General features: G+C 43.0%; 1 protein-coding gene across 1 annotated transcript in view; it reads right to left on the bottom strand.

The window, feature by feature from the left end:
- GINS3 (GINS complex subunit 3) overlaps positions 1-22306 on the bottom strand; it is a 30906-nt gene extending 8600 nt beyond the window's left edge. The window contains exons 1-2 of the mRNA XM_086947795.1: positions 21852-22306; positions 12622-12855 (exon numbers count right to left, since the gene is read on the bottom strand). Coding sequence (XP_086803921.1) covers positions 12622-12855; positions 21852-22019 — 402 coding nt within the window. The 5' untranslated portion in view covers positions 22020-22306. The remainder of the gene's footprint in view (positions 1-12621; positions 12856-21851) is intronic.
- Between the last annotated feature and the right edge of the window lie 1184 nt (positions 22307-23490).

The raw sequence follows: 23490 nt of genomic DNA, 5'->3' as shown, positions 1-23490 counted from the left end.
TGAGATAGAGAAGGGAAAGATAGGGTCTTGGAGAGAGAACGCAGCGGCAGGTAGAAAGAAGACTGAGGAGGGTAAAGAAAGTCATGGGCAGTCCTCCTCTGTGCCGCATTGTGGGTAACAATGATCCCATAATGGAGGACAGCTGTGGGCTTCATCACAAAGTTTCTAAAAACAACTGACCTGCTCGCCGAGGACCAGATATCCCAGTTCAGTGACGTCTGCAGTGCTCCATCAGAGGTAAAACAGACGCCCCTTCAGCAATTGTGGCCAGACTGCTCTCTGTGTCTTTGTCCCTACTGGATGAGTGGGATAATTAAATAGAGACCGTGGCATGGTGTTGCTGTGTCGTACAGCAAGAGTTTGGGTGGGGTATAACAGGTCACATCTGGCAAACGCTTCGGTGGTGGTGCAGGCATCTTGTAGATCTCGGTTATTTCAAGTCTGTGGAACATTGGGAATGATGAGATGGTTAAAGCAATTTAAAAGTGGGCGGCATCTCCAAGAGCGAAGTGAGAGGTGTGCAGCTAGTGGGTCTAGCGAGGGGAGCAGAATTGGTGCACTGGCTCAGCACAGTACGCCTTCCGTTAGTGAAGAAGACGTTAACGCGAAGGGGCGCCCCCGGCTGCCAACATGATGCGCTTCAACTGAAATTGGTACGGAAAAGCAATCTATGATGGTATTCTTTGGAATTACTGATGTGGAGAAACTAGTTACCACATGACAGGTTGGCGAGTTGGTAGTGATGGTACAGGTGGAGTAGACGTGTGGCGGCGACTGAGTTGGAGTGTTGGCAGCGTTTGATTCTGGCTCAATTTCTCTCCTGAAGGGTAGCAGACTTGTGTCTGTGAAAAAAGGAACATTCGCCAGTAGGCCTTTGGTCTATGTGGCAGTCGTGGCCATTGCTACTTAATGTGGTGGAGGCTTGTTGCACACGTCAGGAGGGCACTACCCGGACAGATTTGAGACACGGTGCCAAGGCAGCCAGCGCTGGGGGTCCGGAAGAAATGGATCAGGAGCGCTGGTGGGAACGTCGCAATGTGTGCCAAGTGACTATGTTTTGAGGAGACAGAAAGCAATAACAAGTGGGAGGGGTTGGGGGAGTGCGGCCGAGAGCACACAGAGCGTTTTCCTTGTGGGAGCGAGCTGGGGCACAATCTGTTTGAAAGTTAATTACAAACAGATGGCGCCAAAGCTCGCTCCCGCACAGGAATCGCCAAACGTGCACGCGTTGCCATTGAAAGCAATGCAAAGCGTGCACGTTTTTGGCAGAAAAAACGAATCGATTCCTAAAGGTCTCCTCCTATTCAGCGCATGAGCGCTGCGTAAGCGAGACCTAAAAAGGGAAGATTTCACATCAGTAGAAAGTAGGTTTATCTGCTTTCAAAAAGGTCTCCAGTGGTCTTTTCATGCTTTCCTTTGGCTCCTTGTGTCTGATTACTTGCATTTAAAAGTGCATACTTCTTGCAGTGGACGTCCAGTATTATCATCATTATTACCTGCATGCATTTTTATCCCAGGCATTTAACAGTTGCATTGGACTTGTAAGTGTGTTATTATTGTCTGCACATCTATATACATTTACATGTGGTTTCACTTGACATCTGGGAAAACCTTTCTGTTAGAGAGTGTCGCACAAACAAAACCCCACGCTTTATTCCGAAAACTGTCTTTTGATGTGCCTCGTTTTAGGAGTGAACCCTTTTCCAGGTGTATTTACTTCGCCAGGTGTGCCTCAGTGGGGGAGTGCAGCATTTCTATTATTTGTGAGTGAAAAGCAATACAGGTGCTTATATCAAAAGCTAGCTCATTAAATGCCCATTTATGGAATGAATTGCTGTCTAAAAATAGCAGTGCATCAAAGTTCTATTTGCAAGAGTCAATAGATCAAATAGGCCTATGTGATCTCTGGTATGCCTCAGGGTCATACAAAAGCTTGTCAACAAAAATGGTTCAAAGGATTTCCTTGGCAGAGAGCAAAGTACTGATGTCTGGAAGGGGGCATGGATGGTTCGCTCTACACAGTTATCCCAGGGCAGTTCCACTATCTTACCTAGATGCAGGGTTTACCAAAGCAACTAAAGAAAATATCTATAACACTGACCTGCCATCCTCCCATCTCTTTTCCATTTACCACTATGGAAACTATCACAGACAACCTTCAGCAAAAAGAATGCAATAGATCTGATGTGCATATGTGGAAAACATATATATGAACACAGATCACTACTAAAGCCCCTCTTCAATTGCAAGAGAATAAGAATAGGCAGGCAGTGAAAGCATGCTTTGCTGGCGGAGATGTTAAGTTAGCCTGCCGCATTGTACAATTCCCGAGCATTGCTGAAAAGAAATTAAAACCCCAGTAACAATTATTCGCTGAATAGATCGTTGACCAATAGATAACTATGTACTTGGTCAAAAACTGAAAACGCAGGATGCTAAAACAACTTGGAAAGGATAATGATTCACAGTCTAATAGGATTTCTTTAATTAATTACTAATTTGCACATTCAACTGGAACTTCTATACTGCCTGTTTTTGCACAAAACGGTTGCTGCCATTGGTAATAACAACCTAAACGCTGCTGACTTTGCACATTGTTTTTTGCAGCCTATACAGAACCTTATGGCCTTCCGCAGGCTATACAGAATCTTACGGTCTTATGGTCTCTTAATCTCAATTTTAGCTGCTAAAAGCAGTTTTACTCCTGATAAATTATCTTCAATTGTTTCTGCTTTTGCTATTTGTAAAAAATATTTTAAACGCTGCGGACTTCGCAAATCAATTCCTGCTGTCCATACAGAATTATGGTTGTATGGTTTCTTATTTTTAGTTGCTAAACACAGGTCATACCTTTGATAAACTGTTCTTTACTGTTTTAGCTGCATGGTCTTTGTATGTTTATGTTTAGGCAATTTTTATAGCGCACAAATACCCAGGGGTCTCTCGGCGCTTAACTGAACAGATGATGGCTATAGCAGATCTTAATGTGGGAACAGCCAGGTTTTTAATCTCTTCCTAAAGCTAAGGAGAGTTGGGGCAGTTTTGATGGTAAGAGGGAGTGAATTCCATAGTCTGGCTGTGGAGATCACAAAGCATCTGTCACCCCAGTTAGCTTTCCTTGTGCGTTGGACATTGAGCAGCTTCGCCGAAGATGAGCGAAGAGTTCTGGGGTTTTCGACAGGACGGAGGGCATCTTTGAGAAACTGCGGGCCTGAGTTGTTGATGGCTTTGTATGCAATGCACAGTGCCTTAAATTTTGTACGGCTTTTGACAGGAAGCCAATGGAGCTATCGGATGTACGGGGGTGATGGAGGTGAACTTGGGAATGCCCAGTAAGATTCTGGCTGAGGCGTTTTGCACTAATTGAAGCCTTTTTAGAACTTTTTCCTGTGCATTGAGAAGAAGGGCATTGCAATAGTCCGTTCTGGCAAAAACGAGGGTGCTGATCAGAGTTTTACCAGCTGAGGTGGGAAGGTAGGGAAGAAGCTTCTTGATCTTCTTCAGAATGAAGAAGGAGGTGGAGACTACAGAGTTGACGTGTTGATGGAAAGGCAGTCTGTCATCAAACATCACTCCGAGGTTGCGGACCTTAGTGACAGGCTCTGGTGGTGGTCCCATGTCGTTGGGCCACCATAGGGGGGGGACCAGGCAGGTTCCAATTTCCCGAATGTCATAACCTCTGTCTTTTCAGAGTTCAATTTTAGACAATTTGACGACATCCAGGAGCTGATGGCGAGCATTTCCTCTTGAAAGTTTGCTGCAACTATAGGTCCATCATTGTGTACAGATAAGACCAGTTGCGTGTCGTCGGCATAGGTAGTGAGACTAATGCCGCAGGATTTAATCACCCTCGCTAAGTCTGAAACATAGATATTAAACAGGGTCGGACTTAGCGAGGTGCCCTGTAGTACGCCGCATGGAAGGGAGAATGTGTGGGAGAAGAAAGGGCCCAGTTTTACGGCCTGTGATCGGTTTGCCAGAAAGGAGGCGAGAAGTTCTTTGGCATTGTTCTGGATGCCGATTGCTGAGACACGGTCGATCAGAGTAGCATGATCGACCATGTCGAAAGCTGCGGATAGATCAAGCAGTATTAATACTGCTGCGCTGCCTTTGTCTAACGTATAAAGAGAACTGTTGCACCTGAATATTGGTATAAGACCAAACTGTAAATTTTGGATCTTAATCATGGTTGACTGTTCTGAGTGATTGAATGTTAACTGTTATCCCTAGTGCAACGGTTTTAATTAATCATGCAAATAAAGATATTACTTACAGTACTAGAGATATCACAAACATATAAGCCCAGTGCCCAAACTGAAGGAGATTTGAAGACCTACTGGCACTACTCGGAAATTATATTGTGGACAAACTCCCACCGTCAAGTCATCAAAGGAGAGGACTTCAACATGAAGCTAAGCAATTGGTGTGCGCACAACGAAGCCCTCATGAAAGTTAAATAAGCCATGGGGCCCGATCCTAATCCACCCTTTTCATGCCAAAAGACCCCAAAGAAGGGCACTTGAAAAATACTCCTCTAGAAACAGAATGACCTCAGCATCCCACACTTCAATGCTCAGATATAAAACTGTCAGTGTTGAAAGTGATCATAATCCACATACTCAAGTAAAGAATCCCCCTGCTAAGATCATTTATGAAATCTTTGCCCGGAAGCCCTGTGAAATTGGAGGGCGACCCTGCCAGTAATGGAGATGAATCAACTCAGAAGTCCTGGGGGAGTCACTGCCCGAACAAAAACTTTCACGTTAAGACACAATACCATAATGAAGATGATGGTAATTCGCCAACAAATACAACAACATGAGAACTTGGCCCTCTTCAAGGAAATAGCAGAAATATTTGCTTAAAAGCCATAATTCCCTCCCCTCTTCCCAGAGAACAAAGCCCAAAAACACAAGCCAATCCAAACAATTACTTGGTTGGATAAATGCACCCAAGAACAAATAATTGATGTGACAATTGATAGCACAAACCACTTCATCCTAAAGGAGATAAAAATCAAAATCTTAGGAAATAATACAGTCAGCAATAAAAAAAATGTAAACTTCTTGATGAATGGCTGGTGCGGTTTGTGAAATCAATAAAAATCTATTTATTTAAAAAAAATGTTAACTAAATTCTATCACAGGAAATGGAAAGACATCCAGCAGACCAGAGCAGTCAAAGACACCAAGGCCCATATGTATCAAGCACTAATGCGTTTGCAAACGCCGAAAATCGCAGAATTTGCTAAATGGTATGTATCAAAGAAATCTGCATGCAACATAAGGAATCGCAAGATTTGCGATTCCTTATTTTGCGATTCCTTAAATGCAATGTAAGAAGCATATAAAAATGCAAATTGGCCTTAAGGAATCGCAAATTACCACCAACTTCACGTTGGTGGTAATTTGCGAATTCTTTGAAAAATTCACTTTTTTGCATTTTTCAAAGTGCAATGTGAAGCACATACATGTCCTTAGGACATGTATGTGCGCCACATGTGCACCCATGCTTATGTCAGGGGTGCAACAGGGTGTCCTTTGGACACCCCTGCACCCTTGCAATTGCATTCTCAATTTGTGATTCGCTAATTGCTAATCGCAAATTGAGAATGTCTTCCCATTCATTTTTATCTAGGCCCATAGGAATAAATGGGGAGGTATTCCTTAATTGCGAATTGCAATTAAGAAATATGTAGAATTCGCTAAATTTATTGCAAATCCTACATACATAGCATTTTGCGATTCTCAAATAGCGATTCACAAAAATCACTATTTGAGATTCGCAAAATGGCTTCTTGATACATATGGCCCAAAATGCTTTGGGAAGAGGAGTCCAAAATTTCCAATGGCTGCATGGGTCAACCATTTCCAAAACAAGCTGCGCCAGAATTTTGAGTCCCACTACTGCAGACCGAGCAGGCGAACTTTCATTTCACCTAAACTCTACTCATGAAAAACATCCAGGAAGCAAAGTCTGTAAATAAAAGAAATGGCGGCGCATTAACTGAACTTTCACAACATCTGAAAACTATACCAGAGAGAAACATTAATATAAATGAAATTAAAAAGTGGTTCTCTCTCAACCAGATTGAAGAGGCAATCTCAAACCTGAAAAATAAAAATGGCCCCGGACCGAACATCGCCCCAAACAAATGGTTCGAATCTTCCCCAAACAGCTGGTAAAAATCCTTCAAATACTATTTCATCCATGTATAGAAATCATCTTCTTCCAAGGCTCATGGACCAATAACATCATAGCCCCAATTTAAAAAAAAAAGAAAAAAAGTCAGGCTCACAGACCAACAAATTATACACACCCTTAGGTTTCATAGACAAAGAGGCAAAGGTTTTCACTAGCATAAAACTTGAAAAACATCACAGAATGGCAAATGAAGGAATTCTAACCCTTCGGCGGATTCAGACCTGGCCTCCTCACTATTGACAAACCTTCCCACCCGAACACCAGGAGTCAACACATTCAAAACAGATTAAAGTGTCCTCGATTTGTTATTGGTCTTTGACTGCGTAGACTGTGACACTATGGTCAAAGCAGGGAAAAACATTCATCAACCCTTTCCTGTGGAAGTGTGGTTCGGGTCAAACAGTCGTCTGACTCAAAATCTCGCCATCAAATCTCGATTAAAACAAGGCTGTCTCTTGTTCAACATAAACAGCCTACCAGATGTCCTACTGTAGCTTGTAGTAGATGCACCAAAAATCCAAAACATCTACATCCCCATCATCCTGTACGCCAATAACAGTCATCCTCGGACGTACACCAAACGCTCCAAAAAAATTACTTGTATACAGGGAAAACTTGTTAAGAGAACAGCATCACAATCAACAAAAGGAAAAGCAAGATCATAGTTTGGGGACCCCAGTCCAAGAATTCAAGAGCCACACAATTCTACTGGAAAAGACCACCATTACAAAGGGTGCATACCTTCACCTACAAGGGCATTAACTTTGCTGCTTTGGGCTCTTGGAACCACACACAGAGACGTCCATCGGCCAAACGGAAGCATTTTCCAGTTGCATCCTATGCTTCACACACTGTTTTGAGAAGAAAACTGTTCTATGTGCCAACCAAAGAACAAGCAAAAATGGACTTAACCTATACCTACGAAGAATAGGTATAGTCAGACATGTAGAACATCTTGGATCTGTGAACATTGGAGAAGAAACATTGGGAATACATGCTCAGATCCCGCAGCCTTCGCTAACAGCAGCCCTCCAAGCAGACTGTGCATTTACTCTGGCTGAGCTACAATGCCGAAGACGGGTAATGAGCTTCGCAGCCTAATGCAGCAAAATATGCACAGCCTAGCCGATCTACAAGAGCTAGGGTAAAAGGTAATAATACTGAATATAAAACCATCATGAAAAGTCAAATAGTGCAAGAAACAAAACCGAAAATGAATATCCTGCCTGAGTTGTTGATAGCTCGCCGTTTCCCTCAAGAGCAGAAGGCCTACAAAACAATTAGAAAAAGTAATACTTGGAACTCAACCGGCAAGAATAGCAAGAAACGGCAGACATGGTCAATTTCATCCATCACTTTTTTGTACTCTTTAGTTTGTCGCCCTAAGTGGGACGGGTACGCCCAGGAATGGGTCAGGTACACACTGTGCCACTGAGACCAAGGGGTACCTGGCTGATGACCCCTAACTAAGGCAAAACCGGCCCTTGATTGAAAATGTTCCAGTTCAGGGATGGCTGGGCAGCTCAAGCTGGACTTCTCTCATTGGACCAGGGTCAAGACCGAGTTGCATATGGCTTTGTCAAAATTAAGGTGGCATTGCGAGCAAAAAAAATGATGTACCGGGACGCAGTCCAGAGTAGCTGCCAAGAGTAATTTAAGAATTTCATCTCCACCTTTTATGTATGCGATCAGTATAGGCATTCAAATTATACTCACAACAGCAACCATATCGCACTACTCAACACAGTAGAGAGGTGCGCAGAAACTTTGTGTATCAAAGATTCAATAGGTCAGGCAATGGGAATTCAACTGAAAACATTAACGTGAATAGAATTAAAAAAGCAGAAGGACATTTCTAGAGAAATTGAAAAGGCAAACCAAACTAAAAAGACCATATAAACTTCCACAGTGCATCTGGGTAATTGCCATTTTGAATTCACCCACAAAGTTGCTGCATTCTTCATAGTAGCTGGGAAAACCACAGGAACCAAAATCGGTCTGAGGTCTCATCCACGAAGCAGAAATTAGGTGGATAAAAATTCTCTCTCTAACCAAGAACAGTGCATGACCATCCACACTAGCAGGGTCCTCCTCCAGGGAAAGCGTGGACAAGTTATTAAATCTAAGCCAAGCACCTGCCAGCAGCTTCCATCTTTGTCCTGAACCATAAGAAACAAAAGTCAACTAATAATTCAACTGGACAAAATTAAAGAGGCAACAGCCATAAAAGGTTTCTGGCAGAAAAACAAAAACTGAAAACTACCATTGCAGACAACCATCACAAGTGACCATACTTACACTTTGCATAAACAATGCAAGGCTAAGAAAAGGAAGATACAAACTGAAATTATCTTCACATGGGCGTTCTCTTCCGATCACAATGAGCGGCGAAAGCCCTCACTCTTCTCTCCACTTCCAGGGCCTGTGGACACATGGCTCCCCTGACATGGATCCTACTCATCCTTCCTACTCTGCTCCATTTTTATAAAATTTCAACAATATGTTTTACATTTTTATATACAAAAGTCTAAATGACAAAGCGAAAATAAAATGAATTAATGGGGCTCCATCTAGGTGGGAGAAGCATATTTTTTGGTGGAGGAAATTTGGTATTATACCATGAAGGGCAAGCTATGCAACATATAGGGTCACCAAGATCAGGCGGTCCAGTGGTGGCCAGAGAATAGTCTGCAAAGCCAACTAAATGTGATCAAGGGCACTGGAGATGGTTTCTTGTAACAAAGATCAGATTCCTCTTAATACGGTGCAGGTGGTGAGCTGGGGTGCCATGTGAGCAGAACTAGGGACCCCAATACCGTAAGTCTAGGATGGGCTATTTCAAAATGAAGGGCACTGCCTTAAGTCAGTACTTAGAAATTCGGCTTTTTGCCAGGGCTTAGGTTCAAGTGCTTTCTCGTCAGCAAGAGATTGACTGCTAGAAGTAATTATAGCATGGATGAGTTCAAGTTAGAAAGATTTTTAGGTTTGAGGAAGATCTTAGCGTCATACGTGTAGTTACAGCAGATTAGGCCAAAGAAGAAGTTGGATGAGGAGAGAGGACTTGCACAGAATAGGGAAGGGGAAGAGATAACACTAAACAGCAAGCCCTATGCACACAAGTGCGAACGAGGAGACCCGGGAGAAGAGGGAAGCAACAAGACGCCAACAGACACCAAGTCCGGAACAGGCTACGGAATCATTCCCAATAATCGAGATACATCGAAATTTCAGACACAAAGTGATCGAGAAGTACGCCTTCCCCCGGGCAACCCATAACAAGCGCACTACGCTTACAAGCGAATATACCTCATTTCCCAACAACGTTTGGATGGTCTTGGGCCCTTCCGGGTCGGAAGTATCACCGGAAGAGCGGCCCTACGGTCCAATACACAACCAATGGAGCCCTGAAGATTCGCAAGATGCGATGAAACACGTGTCGGCTGGTTGTTCACATGCTGTGTTGGAATAAAGCAAGGAGACCAAGACTTCTTTATTGACATTCAATCACTTATATATATTTAATTGCATATTACTGTTGTTTCTCTGCAATTTTGAATTCTTACATCAGGACACTGTTTCCGTTTTCTACTCGTCAAGTGTGTGCATAGGGCTTGCTGTTTAGTGTTATTGTGGATTGGTGAGCTTGCTCGCTTCTCCTTGAGTGGTTATATGGTTATCCACTCGCCCAGTTGCACCACACTCTATTGTTCCTACAGTGCTTCTATACTGGCAGTGCGCCCGCTCTCTGACATCCTAAAAACCATCCTTCCCCTTTAAGGGGAAGAGATAAGTTGGACTTCATGTATTGAGTAAGCTGTAGAAAAGCTCATTTCAATAAGTTTTGTCAAGGCATATACATTTTGAATTACATCTGCAATTCTGAGTTTTAGATAGCCAGTCTCGCTTCTTTAACATATGCATGCGGTACAAGATTCGATAGAAGAGGTTCCAGTTTAAAAATATTAATGGAGAAAGCTTCTAGCGCTGGAAGAATTTGAGGTAGAGCCTAGGACTTTCTTTAAAGGGGTCAGAAGGAAAGGGTTTCGCTGGAGATTCAGATTTTTGGCCAGATGGAATGAAGCCAATAAATTCTTCGACAGAAAACAGAGTGAAGGCCTTCAGCCTTTTGTAGACTGCGGTAGCAGGGCTGAGGATGGTGGATTGAAAATTATCTAATGCAGACATTTTTCTTGTGAGGAAGGCGCCCATGTTGGGAGAATTTTTAATTTTCCTCATAGTGATTACAAGCAGTAAATGATACATATTGAAAACGCCTTTTGGACAATCGGGATCCCGAAACAGTTATCAGAATTTGATATAGAGCGAACAGCTCACTCCAAAAGGAGTATCCCGGAGCTATAACCTAATACAGAGAAAATGCACATGAAGAAGAATGTGGGCAAGTTGGTGACATTGGCAGGTCCAATTTTCATCGTTTACCATTCTTATCGTGAGCCCCCTAATCTTTGTGGAAAGATTTTTAAGTGTGTACATTGAATGGTACATGCTACTCCATTATGCACTATCTGGGAATCAGATGACTGTCACAATCATTAAAATGCCAAACGGAAAGGATCCTTAAATCATCAAAAGTAGGCAAGAACCTTCACTAAAATGTTAATATCCTCAAGACAACCTGGTATCCATTTCACATCAGTACATTAAAAGCAACTACAAGTTGATTTTGTGCATCATACGAAGGTTAGTAATGGATACCTATAGAACAGAGTTCCAGTGTGGGACACTATCTACCATCAGCCTACGAAAATATTCTGCCAGACAAAAACAATTCCAAAGTGATTCCTCTACAGTTTGCTAGCAACGCAATGGTCCCATGCAACAAACGCTGGAATCATTCCATATTGCCAGCGGTAGGCACAACACAAACTTGAGCAAATAGTACATTTCTTAAAACAAATTTGCAAATATGCTAGCTAAAAAGCCACTGGTTTTATATGTAGTCTCAGAGTAACTAATGGCCTATACTAATACTTCTGGTCCAATATTGTTTCAAATTTCAATATCCTTCTGTGGAATCAAATCATTGTTGTGCGTCTAATAAAGCTGAATTGAATGCCCGTTATAAACACTGACGTATCATTAGTATCACATGTTACCGCTGGCACTCTGCTGCCTAGTCCTGCTTACAATTATTATAATTTACGTTTCTATTTCTCAAATAGCCTCAGCAATCACACTGACGTGCTGTATCCCATACAACGATAACCGCACCTCGGTGGTCATCACGCACAACATGAAAATACTTCCATAAAACCTCACAACAAAAACACCCTTTTAGTCACACATAGTACACTGTGTAACTTGCTATCCGTGAGGTTAAGAGTTCCAATACCCTACATATGGGTAGTAAGCTCTATTCAAATGCTACAACATATTTACAGAGCCAACAAGACCGCATTCTCTACTGGGGCATGGCTGGCCTCACTAATTCATTAACTGAAAAGACTCCAGTGATAAGTGAATTGTGCCTGAATCCAGTACACTATAACGTTAATGATTTATATTTAGTTTAGGTCCATCTGGAATTTTTCTACGTATCGGCCATCTTCTTCACTACTGCTAAACCAAACTCAGCACTCCAAATAAAGGTATTTGTCCCAAGATTGCCCCCACTCTCCCGCAGGCCAATTTATTTCATGTGTCATACCCTTCCTCTGCAAAACGTCTTGATGGGATAAAGGGAGGACGTGGCTATACCAAAGTGCCTTGGCTATACTAAAGAACCTTCTCTTAGGTCTAGGCTTACACTATCAGCACTCCTTCAATTTTCCAATCTACCAAGAAGCCCCAAAAAGAGCAGATGATCAGTAAACTATACAAATAAAGCAGCGTTCAGTAGTTATGACAGTTCCCTAAAAAAAAAAAAAACTTACATATACACATTAGAGAGAGAGAGATAGTGCAGAAAATCTTCCATGTTTTACAAAGGTTTTCATTTGTTGAGATGCAACTCTTACCGCACTCTTCCTGAAATGTGAGGTAGGTCAGATACTTCCATAGATCAAATAGGAGCCCAAGTATGTAGGTGTATTCCAAACCACCGAACATGAGGGCTCAGAAACAATAGGTTTGCACCAGACTACGTTGCTGATGTTTGGTGCTCAATTTAAAATTAAGCATTTTAGTTTGTTTATTGCTTTGTCAAACCATTTGTGTGAAAGATGTGCTGAAGGCAAACAGTTGACAAGCATTACATTTAAAGCGGTCTTTGAGGTAAAATAAGAATAGCTAATTTTACAAAAAGCCCCAAGAACAATTTGTCAAACAATGTTTTTTTTTCCTCACTGTCCAGGACATTAGCTTAAAGGAAGTTAATAGACCTCAGTTTGCAAGGTTTCTATCTCATGAAGAGGCTTCTTACACCCAAAGAGAATGCCAGGAATTGTTCGCACTGACCTGCAAGATAGTCTTTGCAATCTCTGTATTTTCTGGACTTTCGAAGTGAAGAAGTTGCGAGCCAAATCCATAATAATGTGGACCCATCTTGTGAAGATCAACAACATTAGCATCAGCACTGAAAACAGTCCTCCAACCTGCTCTGTAGATCTTAGGCAGCTCCACTGAGATAATACGCCGCTTGCTGTCATAAAGACCCTTCACCAGCCATAGAGGAAGCTCCATCTTTGAGCCCTAGAGGGGATAAAAATTATTATGCATCAGCAGCTAAACTTTAGATTACAGATCACCCCCACCAGTGCTTCACACTCAGGGTCAGTTGCTACCTACAAATCATCCCACTAGAAGGATCACAAGCCCGAGCAATAGGGAGACACCTTAATGCATGCACCCAATCCTCAAAGTACAGCCATTCTAGAGCACATCCTCTATTTTCTAAATCCCATGTAAGAGCAAAGACAATTTGGGAGAGATGTTGCCCGTGTGTATCTTCACACAATGCTTCCTAGAAATACGCTAAAAAAAAAAAATCACCAGAGATGTACAGAGAAACACCCACCTAAAGGTTCCCAGAAGGACATTGTCTTGCTAGATCCAAATAGCCTGCTTTCCGAGATTACCTACAGCATGCATTCCATCCAGGAGAATACCAAGTATGGCCCTGTCCACTGCAAACAAAAGAATGACCTTTGTATGATACACAGGAGTCCTCATGTTTCCTCTATGTTGTCCACATGCCCTTTTCCTTCTCCACCTCATTTTCAATTCAGAATCATTTCCATATGTAACCCCTCCCAGAGGAACCATCGAGTAACTATCAGTCTGAAATCCAAAGTGCCATTTTAGATCTAAAATTTGAAGTGCTGACCCTGTGACAAAGGTCGGTCTTTCTTTTGTATGTAAGGTCCAGTGCATAGCAAGCAAGGAAGTCAGTGATAGTCCAATGCTTTATATAATGCGCTTTTTTTTAAATGATGGTTTATTTTATCGAGATCACAGAATGGTTTGAACCAAGCTCAATAATGATATCTAGACATTTAACAGGATAGATGAGTTTTTTGAAGGGTTAAGGGAAAAAAGCATGGGCTTGAATGAGGAAGTGGGTAAGTTAGATACTAATATTGTACTCAAGAACTACAGAACGCAGTTGTGTGGTCACAAGAAATCTAGGTGTTACGAGCCATGCAAAATGGGGGGACTGCAGCAGAAGTCAGCGGTGTGCTGGGTGCATTGTCTCCCAGCATTCTGCCTTCAGAGGAGATTATTGGCTCTCATTCACTCTAGCCAAGCCCCCGCTTTCTCTCCTGCCCACGGCTCCTGGAAAGTGCAGTCCTGCCAAGTGCCACCCATCATGCATTAGACTAACGCATTTCAGTGTGGTACTCCGCATTACCGCACTGAAATGCATTGTTAAACATATGCTGTGTGTCAGCTGTCACTAAAATAGCTGATAAAACGGAGTATGTGGCAGCCTGTGGCTTCCCCATGCTGCTGCATCAAGCTTGGGCTTGCTCACTGAACTGCTACAATGTATCATGACTGTGCTTCCAATCCCGGCGGCCCTTACTAGCAGCCTGACGTCAATGGGAGGAGATGTTGTACCCTTCTTCAGAGAACGGGAAGTGTATTTTGCGGGCTAGAAGGCGGCTCGACTGGCTAGTTTGCAGTGCATATAGTAATTGCCGGAGCGCTTTAAATAATCATGGCGCCGGCTGAGGAGCTCGCAGCTCTCTTTTCTGCAGCGTGCACCGGCCCGAGCCACCACATCCTTTCAGCTGTAGTTATTACTTCTCCCCGCTTCTTTCAGTATATTACAACAGCCGAGGAAGACGGAAAGAAGTCAGTGTCGCAGCGGCCACCAGAACGGTCTGTTACTGGACGGTTCTACCCGAGACTCACAGGAATCAGGACAGCTGAGCATCCAACATGACTATCACTGGAGGCAGGCTGGACCCCAGGGTGGCAAATTCAAATTGCCAGGGTCCGCTGTGACTCACAGTCTGACCCTGTCTGCAGCCAGCCTTACACCTCTGCAGACCGGAGTCGCTGCCTTCAATTATAGAGCACTGAAAGTGCAAGGCCAGAATTGATTGAGAGGGCTAACCATTGTAGGAGCCCGGCAACCAACCTACTGCCTCTGAAGGTGTTGAGGTTCTAATCAGCCGGCACTGGACATGTATACTTCATCATGGTAAGCCAATTTTTTCATAATTTGATACTGTGACGTGCATATAGAGAGGTGCTAACCTCGAGCTTTGCAAGGGAAAGGTTTGTGTTTTTATTGAATAGAGGTCCCATACAGGGTCTGTTTCCTAAATTAATTTAAAGCAAGATCTGTATTATATTAGATTATCTCTTCTGCTTTTGCATTCACCGTCCATTGTCACTGAAAATCGTAACATACTTTAGTGTCGTTGAGCAACAGAATTTGAAAAGTCATTCTTGATAAATTCATGCTAAAAAAACTATTTAAAACAGTGCATGTTATATTGTATCACCCAAGGCAACATTTGTGGCCCAGCATCAGTCCACAGCCCTGCAGGTACATGAACTCACTGTCTCACGAGTGCAGCTCTCTTTTATTCTCGCTCTGTTTGGCTGACAGCACTTACCTGTTTATGTGCTACAGTACATCGATATATAGCTTTTTGTGCTCATGACTTCTCTTATACATTACAAATGGGGAATGTCATTTCTGAATGGCCATTAGTCTAGACGCTTTCCACAATATTACCATTACACTTTCTGACTTTAATAGTTGTTCCAGGCTTTCGTGTTTAACATTAATGGGCCATCCGTCCTCAGCTGGGAAACTGATAAAGTGCTCCTCCTGCCAAAACGTATGGTGGATTAATAAAAAAAAAAGATGAAACTGCACACCCCTTTTGTAGCCCATGTCAAACATTAACCTGTCCTCTTTTGGTGTGTCAGTGTCTGCCATATGTTCATATTTTCTCTTAAGGGGACATACCATTTTACACACAACACCGCCCTGGCTGGCTGTAACTTATGTGTGCCTCACCCTCACTCTCCTGAGCCTTGCCTGATGCAGAGTGTCTGAGGCCACTGTCCAATCAGGTTAGATGGGCAACATGTTAGTTCCCTTTCATTTCTGGTGCTTTGCAGCTGTTTTAAGCGCTCCTTAGAGTTTCTCGTTGCTCAAATGGGTGTAATGTAGGATTTATATACGTTTCCCTCATCTTCATTGCTTCATTTTGCTCGGGAGAAAGTGTCATTCAGTCATTGAAATGTCACTCATAATACACTAAAATTATGAAAATGTCACACATAGCAATCTGAAACCTTGGCAGCTATGAAAGTGCACTTCTGTGGAAGCTTTGGGGCGGTAAACAGAGCACCGCCATGGGCCCTCCCCTGCTAATTCGGTTCTCCCGGCCAGGCGCTCCATACCTTCACCGAGATGTCATGACTTCTTGGGCCTCGACTTCTGGTCCTCTGGAGTTCTTGCTCAACATTGGTGTCCACTGCCCCAGATCCTGAGCACCATACTAATTGGAACCCCTCAATAATTGACAGACAAAACTAAGCGGAGTGCTAAAGCCAAGGGAACGGAACAGGTGGGAGGGGGTCTCCCTTACACTTGGCACTCTGCTATAACTATTTTGTGCATCTGAAGGCTGTGACTCGCAACATCCAGAACCCGAGAATATCATACTGTCTGCTCTGACTGGGGCATATTAGAGACCTGTAATAGGCGGAGGATTGTGCGACCAGAATCAACTACAGAGTTTAGAGAGTTGTTTAAAATGGGCACTCTGCTGTGAGCCTCACCATGCGACTCAGTGAGGCACTGAGGTTCAGCGCACAGTGGTGGAAGAGGCTGTAGGCCTAGAGTCCTCAGCAAAAGGCGTGTCCCAGACCCACTGAAGTGGCCCAGCTAAAGGAGTGTCACTTGCGGAGGTGGAGCACTAGAACTCCCGGCCTAGAGTCCTCAGCAAAAGGCGTGTCCCAGACCCACTGAAGTGGCCTAGCTAAAGGAGTGTCACTTGCGGAGGTGGAGCACTAGAACTCGCGGAACGCGTTGCAGATTTGTTTGTCAACGGGGGAAACAGTAGAAGCGCCACCCAGTTTGTCTGCCCATTGTACACCATCACCTTGATTCACATAAATCCTCAATTAAACTTCACTCAGTTTCTTTTATCCTTTAGATATGATCATACTCGTGCCAGGCCACTAATTTAAGTTTTACCCTAGAAGGTTGGTACACTATACTAAGAGATCTGGAACGTTCATTGTTGTGGGTGAAGGTGGGGATCAACAACAACCAAGGGGGCGAAAAAAGTCATCCCTTCACCATGACAATTAAAAAGCTAAGAAATCCCACAGTTGTAATGAAGCGTCAAGGAACGGTACAAAAAATAGGAGAGGCAAGAAGGACTAACATCGATCCCTGAAGTCTTCCCTGTGATAGCTCCTACAGCACCTGGGAATGGGAACACATCAAAAGGAAGTATAAGGATTGATGCAGAGTTAAGTGACATCACAGCAATTGGCTTAGTGTGGAACAAGTACCAAAAGCAGAAGTCAACGCAGAAATAAACAGCACCGCTCTTTTCAGTGAATCAAGTAACCAGTTGATAATTCCAGAAGTCACCTCTATTCACACCTCGCCAACAGATACACTACCCGATACAGAACCGATTCAGATCCCTTATACTGCTGGGAGCAAGCCATTGAAAGAGACTTAAGAACTATTTAATAGTACTCTGAGCAATATAACAGAGATATAAGTGAATCAATCCCGCCCCCCACATTTTCCTCTATTAACATAATTTCAACCTGCTAATGAGCATGGAATCATCTCCGAGTCTCTTCGAATATTACAGAGGGTACTTGAATCTATACTACTATTGCTGGAAAAAGTAACATTCAGTACCGATCACACACTAGAAATCCAAACTGCAATACCAAATGTCTAATTAATCAAAATGGCCTATCCACTGCCGGAAGGGTAGATTTTGGAATGGAAGTTCAAACAGGTGAGGTTGTAGACTGCCAAAACCCACAATCTACATGGAATTCTCACAAGTAGTCAAGTGCAACTCAAAGAAGCAAAAGAACACAAAAAGGGAAAAAAAGAGAATGGGGAAGGAACAGGAGCAGTTTTCTCGCTACGCAAGCTATTTGCAGAATCATCACTTGATCTGAAGGCAAGTATGGAGATAGCTTCTCCTCCCTTACCAGATATTTAATTGCCTCAATGGAGCAGGTTCCTCTCAAAATCCCTCTTCAACAGCACAAGAAACAGACCCAAAGAAGGCTAACAGAAGCAAGGCAAAAGTAAAGAAGTCTGTGAGGAAAAAGAAAAAAGCAAATTGCAGAATTACTGTCCAGAAGAATAGTTTGCTATAACAGACGCCCACACAAGCGCTAAGGTAAATGGAGCAAGTAGTTTCACAAATAAAAAGACAAATTCACAAGATGTGCAAGTACCAAATATGTCCCTCCTCCAATTCAAAAAAGTAGTACACACGCAATTAGACCCACAGGCCCAAAACTTTGTAAGATCAATGTTTCTACTGGATAGCAGGTCCCCTCCACATGCAGTCCTGGCAGTAAGCTCTAACGGTGGGTCGTCTTTCGCAGAGCCAATATTAAATCGCTATTGAGATTTCAGATCTTTTTGCAAACAGGAATGATCCTCAAAATAGGCAAAGAATTTTACGGCTACTACATATCTTCCTGCTACTCCAATCTCTTACTTAATGCTACTCCAATCTCTTACTTCCTCTGAAACAAAGTTTATGTCCATTCCTAATAAGCAATACTTTCTACAGTGCACGTAGATTTTTGGTCAAATTTGATCCCCATGATAGCGCTTCAGGAAAGTGAAAGACTTCATATAAATGGCTTTTACGAAGTGGGTATACATTATAAGTCTCCTGCCTCGCTGCTACCAAAGTAGGCACCTGTCAGGGGAGTGAAACATTCAATTTCACCATCTAGTCGGAAGGGCCATGAGTGCAATAATGGGCCCGTGGACACACACAATTCACATTGATGAAGGAGGTGGACAGATATAAAATTAAAGCCTGCTCAAAGTGGATAACACAAAAATAGAGGTCTCTTGGTCTTCGCTCTGAGGGAACTTAGACAAAATTAAATGAGGTAGTCGCTCTTAACTTCCTTTTGAGCGATGATCTGTTGATTATCTCGTGGAACCTGGCTAGACTGGAAATATCTAAATTGCACAGCCTGATGAGATTATCACCAGCAATCATTTGTCTTCAATAGACCTGGTCTGTCCCTAAATTTGACTGGAACAATTACTTCGCCATTGATGTTCCTGCAAGAAAGGTTAGGAAAGGTCATCTCAAGGGTGGCCTCTCTACCCTACTTACAATCGAGATACAGTGAGACTTTGAAATAATCTAACTCCAGTGCAACAACATACAATGAATCAAAATAAAACTTTCCAAAGTCTTTACTCTGCTGACACGTTATTCTTATTCAACATTTATGTTCCTTCCGGCCCAGATTTCAACTAGTTGATGAATGAGATATTTGATCTAAGAGAACCCATCCTCGAGTCTGGAGGAAATTCCCATAACGGGCGACTTTAACGCAAATATCTCAAATGCCACAGTAAAAGCATATAAAAATAAGTATAAGGAAGAAGAAGAACGTTACTGGAATCGCTGAACAGAATAAACTCTGTAGTTCTAAAGGAAAGAACGGACGGTGATGTCCAAGCTGCCTGTGGAATGGAATCTCTATGTATGTTTCTGCATATTCTTAGCAGTTTTTTTTAACCGGACTAGTATTTTTTGCTATTAATAATTACCTACTTGTTTATGCTTTTATTTTCCACTAAAGATTTTAATTATATTCTTCAGGTTTAGAACATCCTATCTATTTCATACTAAACAGTACCACACAAGGATGTACGTGGTTTGAGGGAGGTTATATAGGGGTTATATAGTTACAATGTATTAAAAGGAATAAAGAATCCTCTGCTGTACATTATAGGGTATTGCAATTCACACTGGGGTTCCATGACCTTCGGCTTCATTCCTCAATGGTCATGGACCTTCTTTGTGATTTGTACTATCCTTAGAATGTACGGCAGGGGAGTCCCGTACCTCATATATTATTATTTCTACTAAAGTGAATGACGATAGAAGTAGGTAATAAAAACTAAAATAAACTTGCATACTTATGCAACCTTCTCACCCTCAACCCTCAAGCCTGACGATCCGCCAAAGAAAGCAGCAGAATTCGCTATATTCTTGGATGAAAAACTGAAATCAGTGGTGGGTCAGGTCATTCACCCTACCCCCCTAGGGGTGCACAGATCCTTAGTTTATTTGGCAGAACTTTGACGTCATCTCTGAAGATGTCCTCCTCAAATACATTCTCAAAACAAAACCCTCTAACCATTCTTTCGACCCCATCCTGAGTGACATCACCACTGACTTCTCCACCCACAGTTATTCTTATTGGACCAGTCTGGTTAACCTCTAACTCAGCCAAGGCTCCCTTCCTGTTGCCCTTAAAACAGGACAGGTTACCCCACTTCTGAAAAAACCCTCCGCTGATGCGAATGACCTCAACAACTTCCGCCCGTCACCTACCTCCCTTTTCCTGCGAAAATCACACAAAGATGTGTAGTGAAACAACTTTCCCTACACATTAAGGATAACAATCTTCTCGACAAATTTCAATCTTGTTTCATGCAAGACTGCAGCACTGAAACAGACCTGCTGCAAGTGATCGACGATGCCCTGCCTGTACTTGACATGGTGGGGGGGGGTCTTCTGGTTCTTCTAGACCTTTCTGCCGCCTTTGACACTGTTAATCACAACATTCTCCTTAACATTTTAAAACAGAATATGGGTTTGGAAGGCACAGTGCTTAAATGGTTTTCTTCATTCCTCTCAGACAGAACTCAAGTGATTAAAATAGCGAACAGCCTTTCGTCTTCAATGGCGGTAGGTCAAAGGCGTCCCTCAAGGATCTATCCTCACACTCACTTTGTTAATTCTTTATTTGGAACCATTGAGAAATCTCCTAAGTAAATCTGGGATCCTTTACCACCCCTATGCTGATGAACACAAATATACTTTAAGGTGTCTTCCGCACATGACTTCTCAATCCTCAACGCTACTCTCAACTCTATTCAAAACTGGATGTTAGATCATCAACTCATTCTGAATTCCTCCTCCCCTCTACCCCACTCTCTCCTCCTCCCATTCAATCTTGGATAGAAAAGCTGAATTTACTTAACAACAAACCTATTGTTGTCGACAGTGCTAAATCCCTTGGTGTCATACTTGACAAAGGCTCAATCTACACTCCCACATCAATTCCATTGCAAAGAATTCATGGTACCAGCTGCGCCTTCTCTGGGGGATCTGATGTTTCTTTCCGGAGCAAGACTTAAAAACCTTGGTCTAGTCTCTGGTTCTCTCTAGATTGGACTATTGAAATTCTCTTCTTGCCGGCCTCTCCAAATCTCACCTTTCCCCTCTTTTATCCGTACCCCATTCAGCGGCTCGTTTTGTGTTTGGGACCAACAGAAGTGACCACAAAACACCTATTCTGTTTTCTCTTCAATCGAAGCAAGGTCAACCAACAAGACTGTGTCACCCACAAAGCGTTGCACACTTCCTCCCCTCGATACCTGGTGAATAAACTTACAATCTCTGGAGGCTCTAGACCTTCACATAATGCAGAAAATGTACAGCTTGAGTCCCCCCCCCTTTCAAAAAGGGAAGATCGATGGCTCAATCCTTCTTAGGCAATGCAGTTAGAATTTGGAACTCGCTTCCTCCACTACTGCTTACCACCTCCTCTAATCCCGGGTTTCAAAACGGACCTCAAATCACTTCTCTTCCAAAGACACTTCCAGATACATCCCTTTTCATGTTCCTCAAGGAAGTTATTACAAGGTTGTAAATATGTAATCTATGCCTGTAGTTGTTTTATTTTACTTTTTCATCGATCTCGCTTGTATCTGCAACGTGTGTAAGTATGTAAATTTCCTCATGTAACGTACTTGGTTCATTGTGAAGCGCCACTATACAAAAATGCATTAAATACATAATAAATAAATACACTTGGGGAAAATGCAGCAATTGGGCGCGTCACTTTAATGGGGGGGGGGGGGGGTAAATCTCTAGATGTCGCTTGCAGCAAAAAATAGCACCCATCCAGTGAATTTAAATTGCCAAATGTCACTACCCGTGGGAATTAACCCTTGCCATTACCTGCTGGATGCTGTCTCCCTCTCCGCTCTTCTCCAGGAAACCTAGCCGAGGTAATGCGCTCTCAGTCACGCAGGGCAGCCGCTCGTGGGACATAAGGATGTCATCCAGGGAGAGCATACTCTCCTCGCGGCCTAGTCCAGGAGGCACCGGGGAGTATGCTTCAGACATGGCGAGCACAGGGAGGCCTCAGTGGTCGTTCGCTGAAGAGTTGCAGAACTCGAATGAACCAAAGCTTCAAATCTCCCGCCTCCGGCGACGCTTTTACGACGCACCGACTCGCCAGGCAACACGCCTTAAACAACCAGACTCCGTCCCCAGCTATACCTAAATATGAGAAAGGTTGCCAAAATGTAAAGCTGTGCACCTCTCACCATAACATTTATATTTCTAGAGTACAGTCCAATGTGTCTTATTCAATTGACGTATTTTGTTCGTAAAATTCGGCAAGTAGGAACAAAGTAGACTGACAACCAATAAGGTAGGCGGAAACAATGTACATTTGGCATTGGCCAGTTGCGCTGGTAACACTCATTCATTGGCTATGGATTCGATTGGCTGGGGCATGCTTGTCAGTTGCGCTCGTAAACACTCATTCATTGGCTATGGATTCGATTGGCTGGGGCATGCTTGTCAGTTGCGCTCGTAACAGTCATTCATTGGCTATTGAGTGGATTGGCTGGGGCATGCTTGTTACGGATTGGCTGTGTGACTTTGGCACGTGCATGCGCATTTCTGATAAACAGTTTAGCGGCTACGTTAAACTTTTATTTTCTCTGTAGGAGCCGGAGGCTATGGCGATGTCACTGTAGTTGGTCTGTTTACGAGTGAGTCTGTTAATTTTTGGACGGTGCCTAAACTCCTATTTAAGCACGGGTCGGAAAAATTACGAGCTTTCTTTTATTTAACGTTTCCGATAATAATGGCTTGCCTTAAATACCTGGGCATTCGTTAAATTTATGCAGGTCAAAACCTGCCGAAATAGGGACATAGTATATGGTATTTACCGTATCATGAGTATTTTAGTGCGTTAAACACCCAAATCTGCATTTTTATAGGTGTTATTTATCGCACCCCATAAATAACGTACTCTGTGGTGTCATTATTTTTCAGGTCCGCTAAATACTGCCTAGGATTGTAATTACGGCCACTGACCCTGAGGGCCTCATTACGAGTGAGGCCCTAATTACGACTAGAGCTGCTATATACCGCATATGATTAATAACAATGCCAGAGGGGTGTTATTTATTGAGTGCGCTAAATACCACATATTACGGGTTGTTGGGGAATAACTTACTAAAATCTGCATGATAACAGTAAATACCGTGTAGTTTATCCCCCGTTAAACTTACTTAGGCAGGTTAGACGTGCTGAAATTTAAGAAAGGTAGAGTTATTGAACGCTTCGCCGCAGCGCACATTCCGCCGCTCTGCGGACGAATTGCGCGCGCAGATCGGACAGCCCCCGGCCATCCGATGCCCGCCGTGACGTACGCATGGAAGTGGGTAATGCATCGGATAATTCTATTGCAGGACCGGAGGCTTCAGATTATGCTTCTCAATCTTTATTGAAGCTCACAGCAGCCAATGAAAATGCTTGCTTTTCATTAATTAAACGTTAAACAACTACACATCCCATCATG

This window comes from Lissotriton vulgaris, chromosome 12, assembly GCF_964263255.1.
Source record: "Lissotriton vulgaris chromosome 12, aLisVul1.2, whole genome shotgun sequence".
NCBI lineage: Eukaryota > Metazoa > Chordata > Amphibia > Caudata > Salamandridae > Lissotriton > Lissotriton vulgaris.
This window is presented reverse-complemented; position numbering and strand designations above follow the sequence as displayed.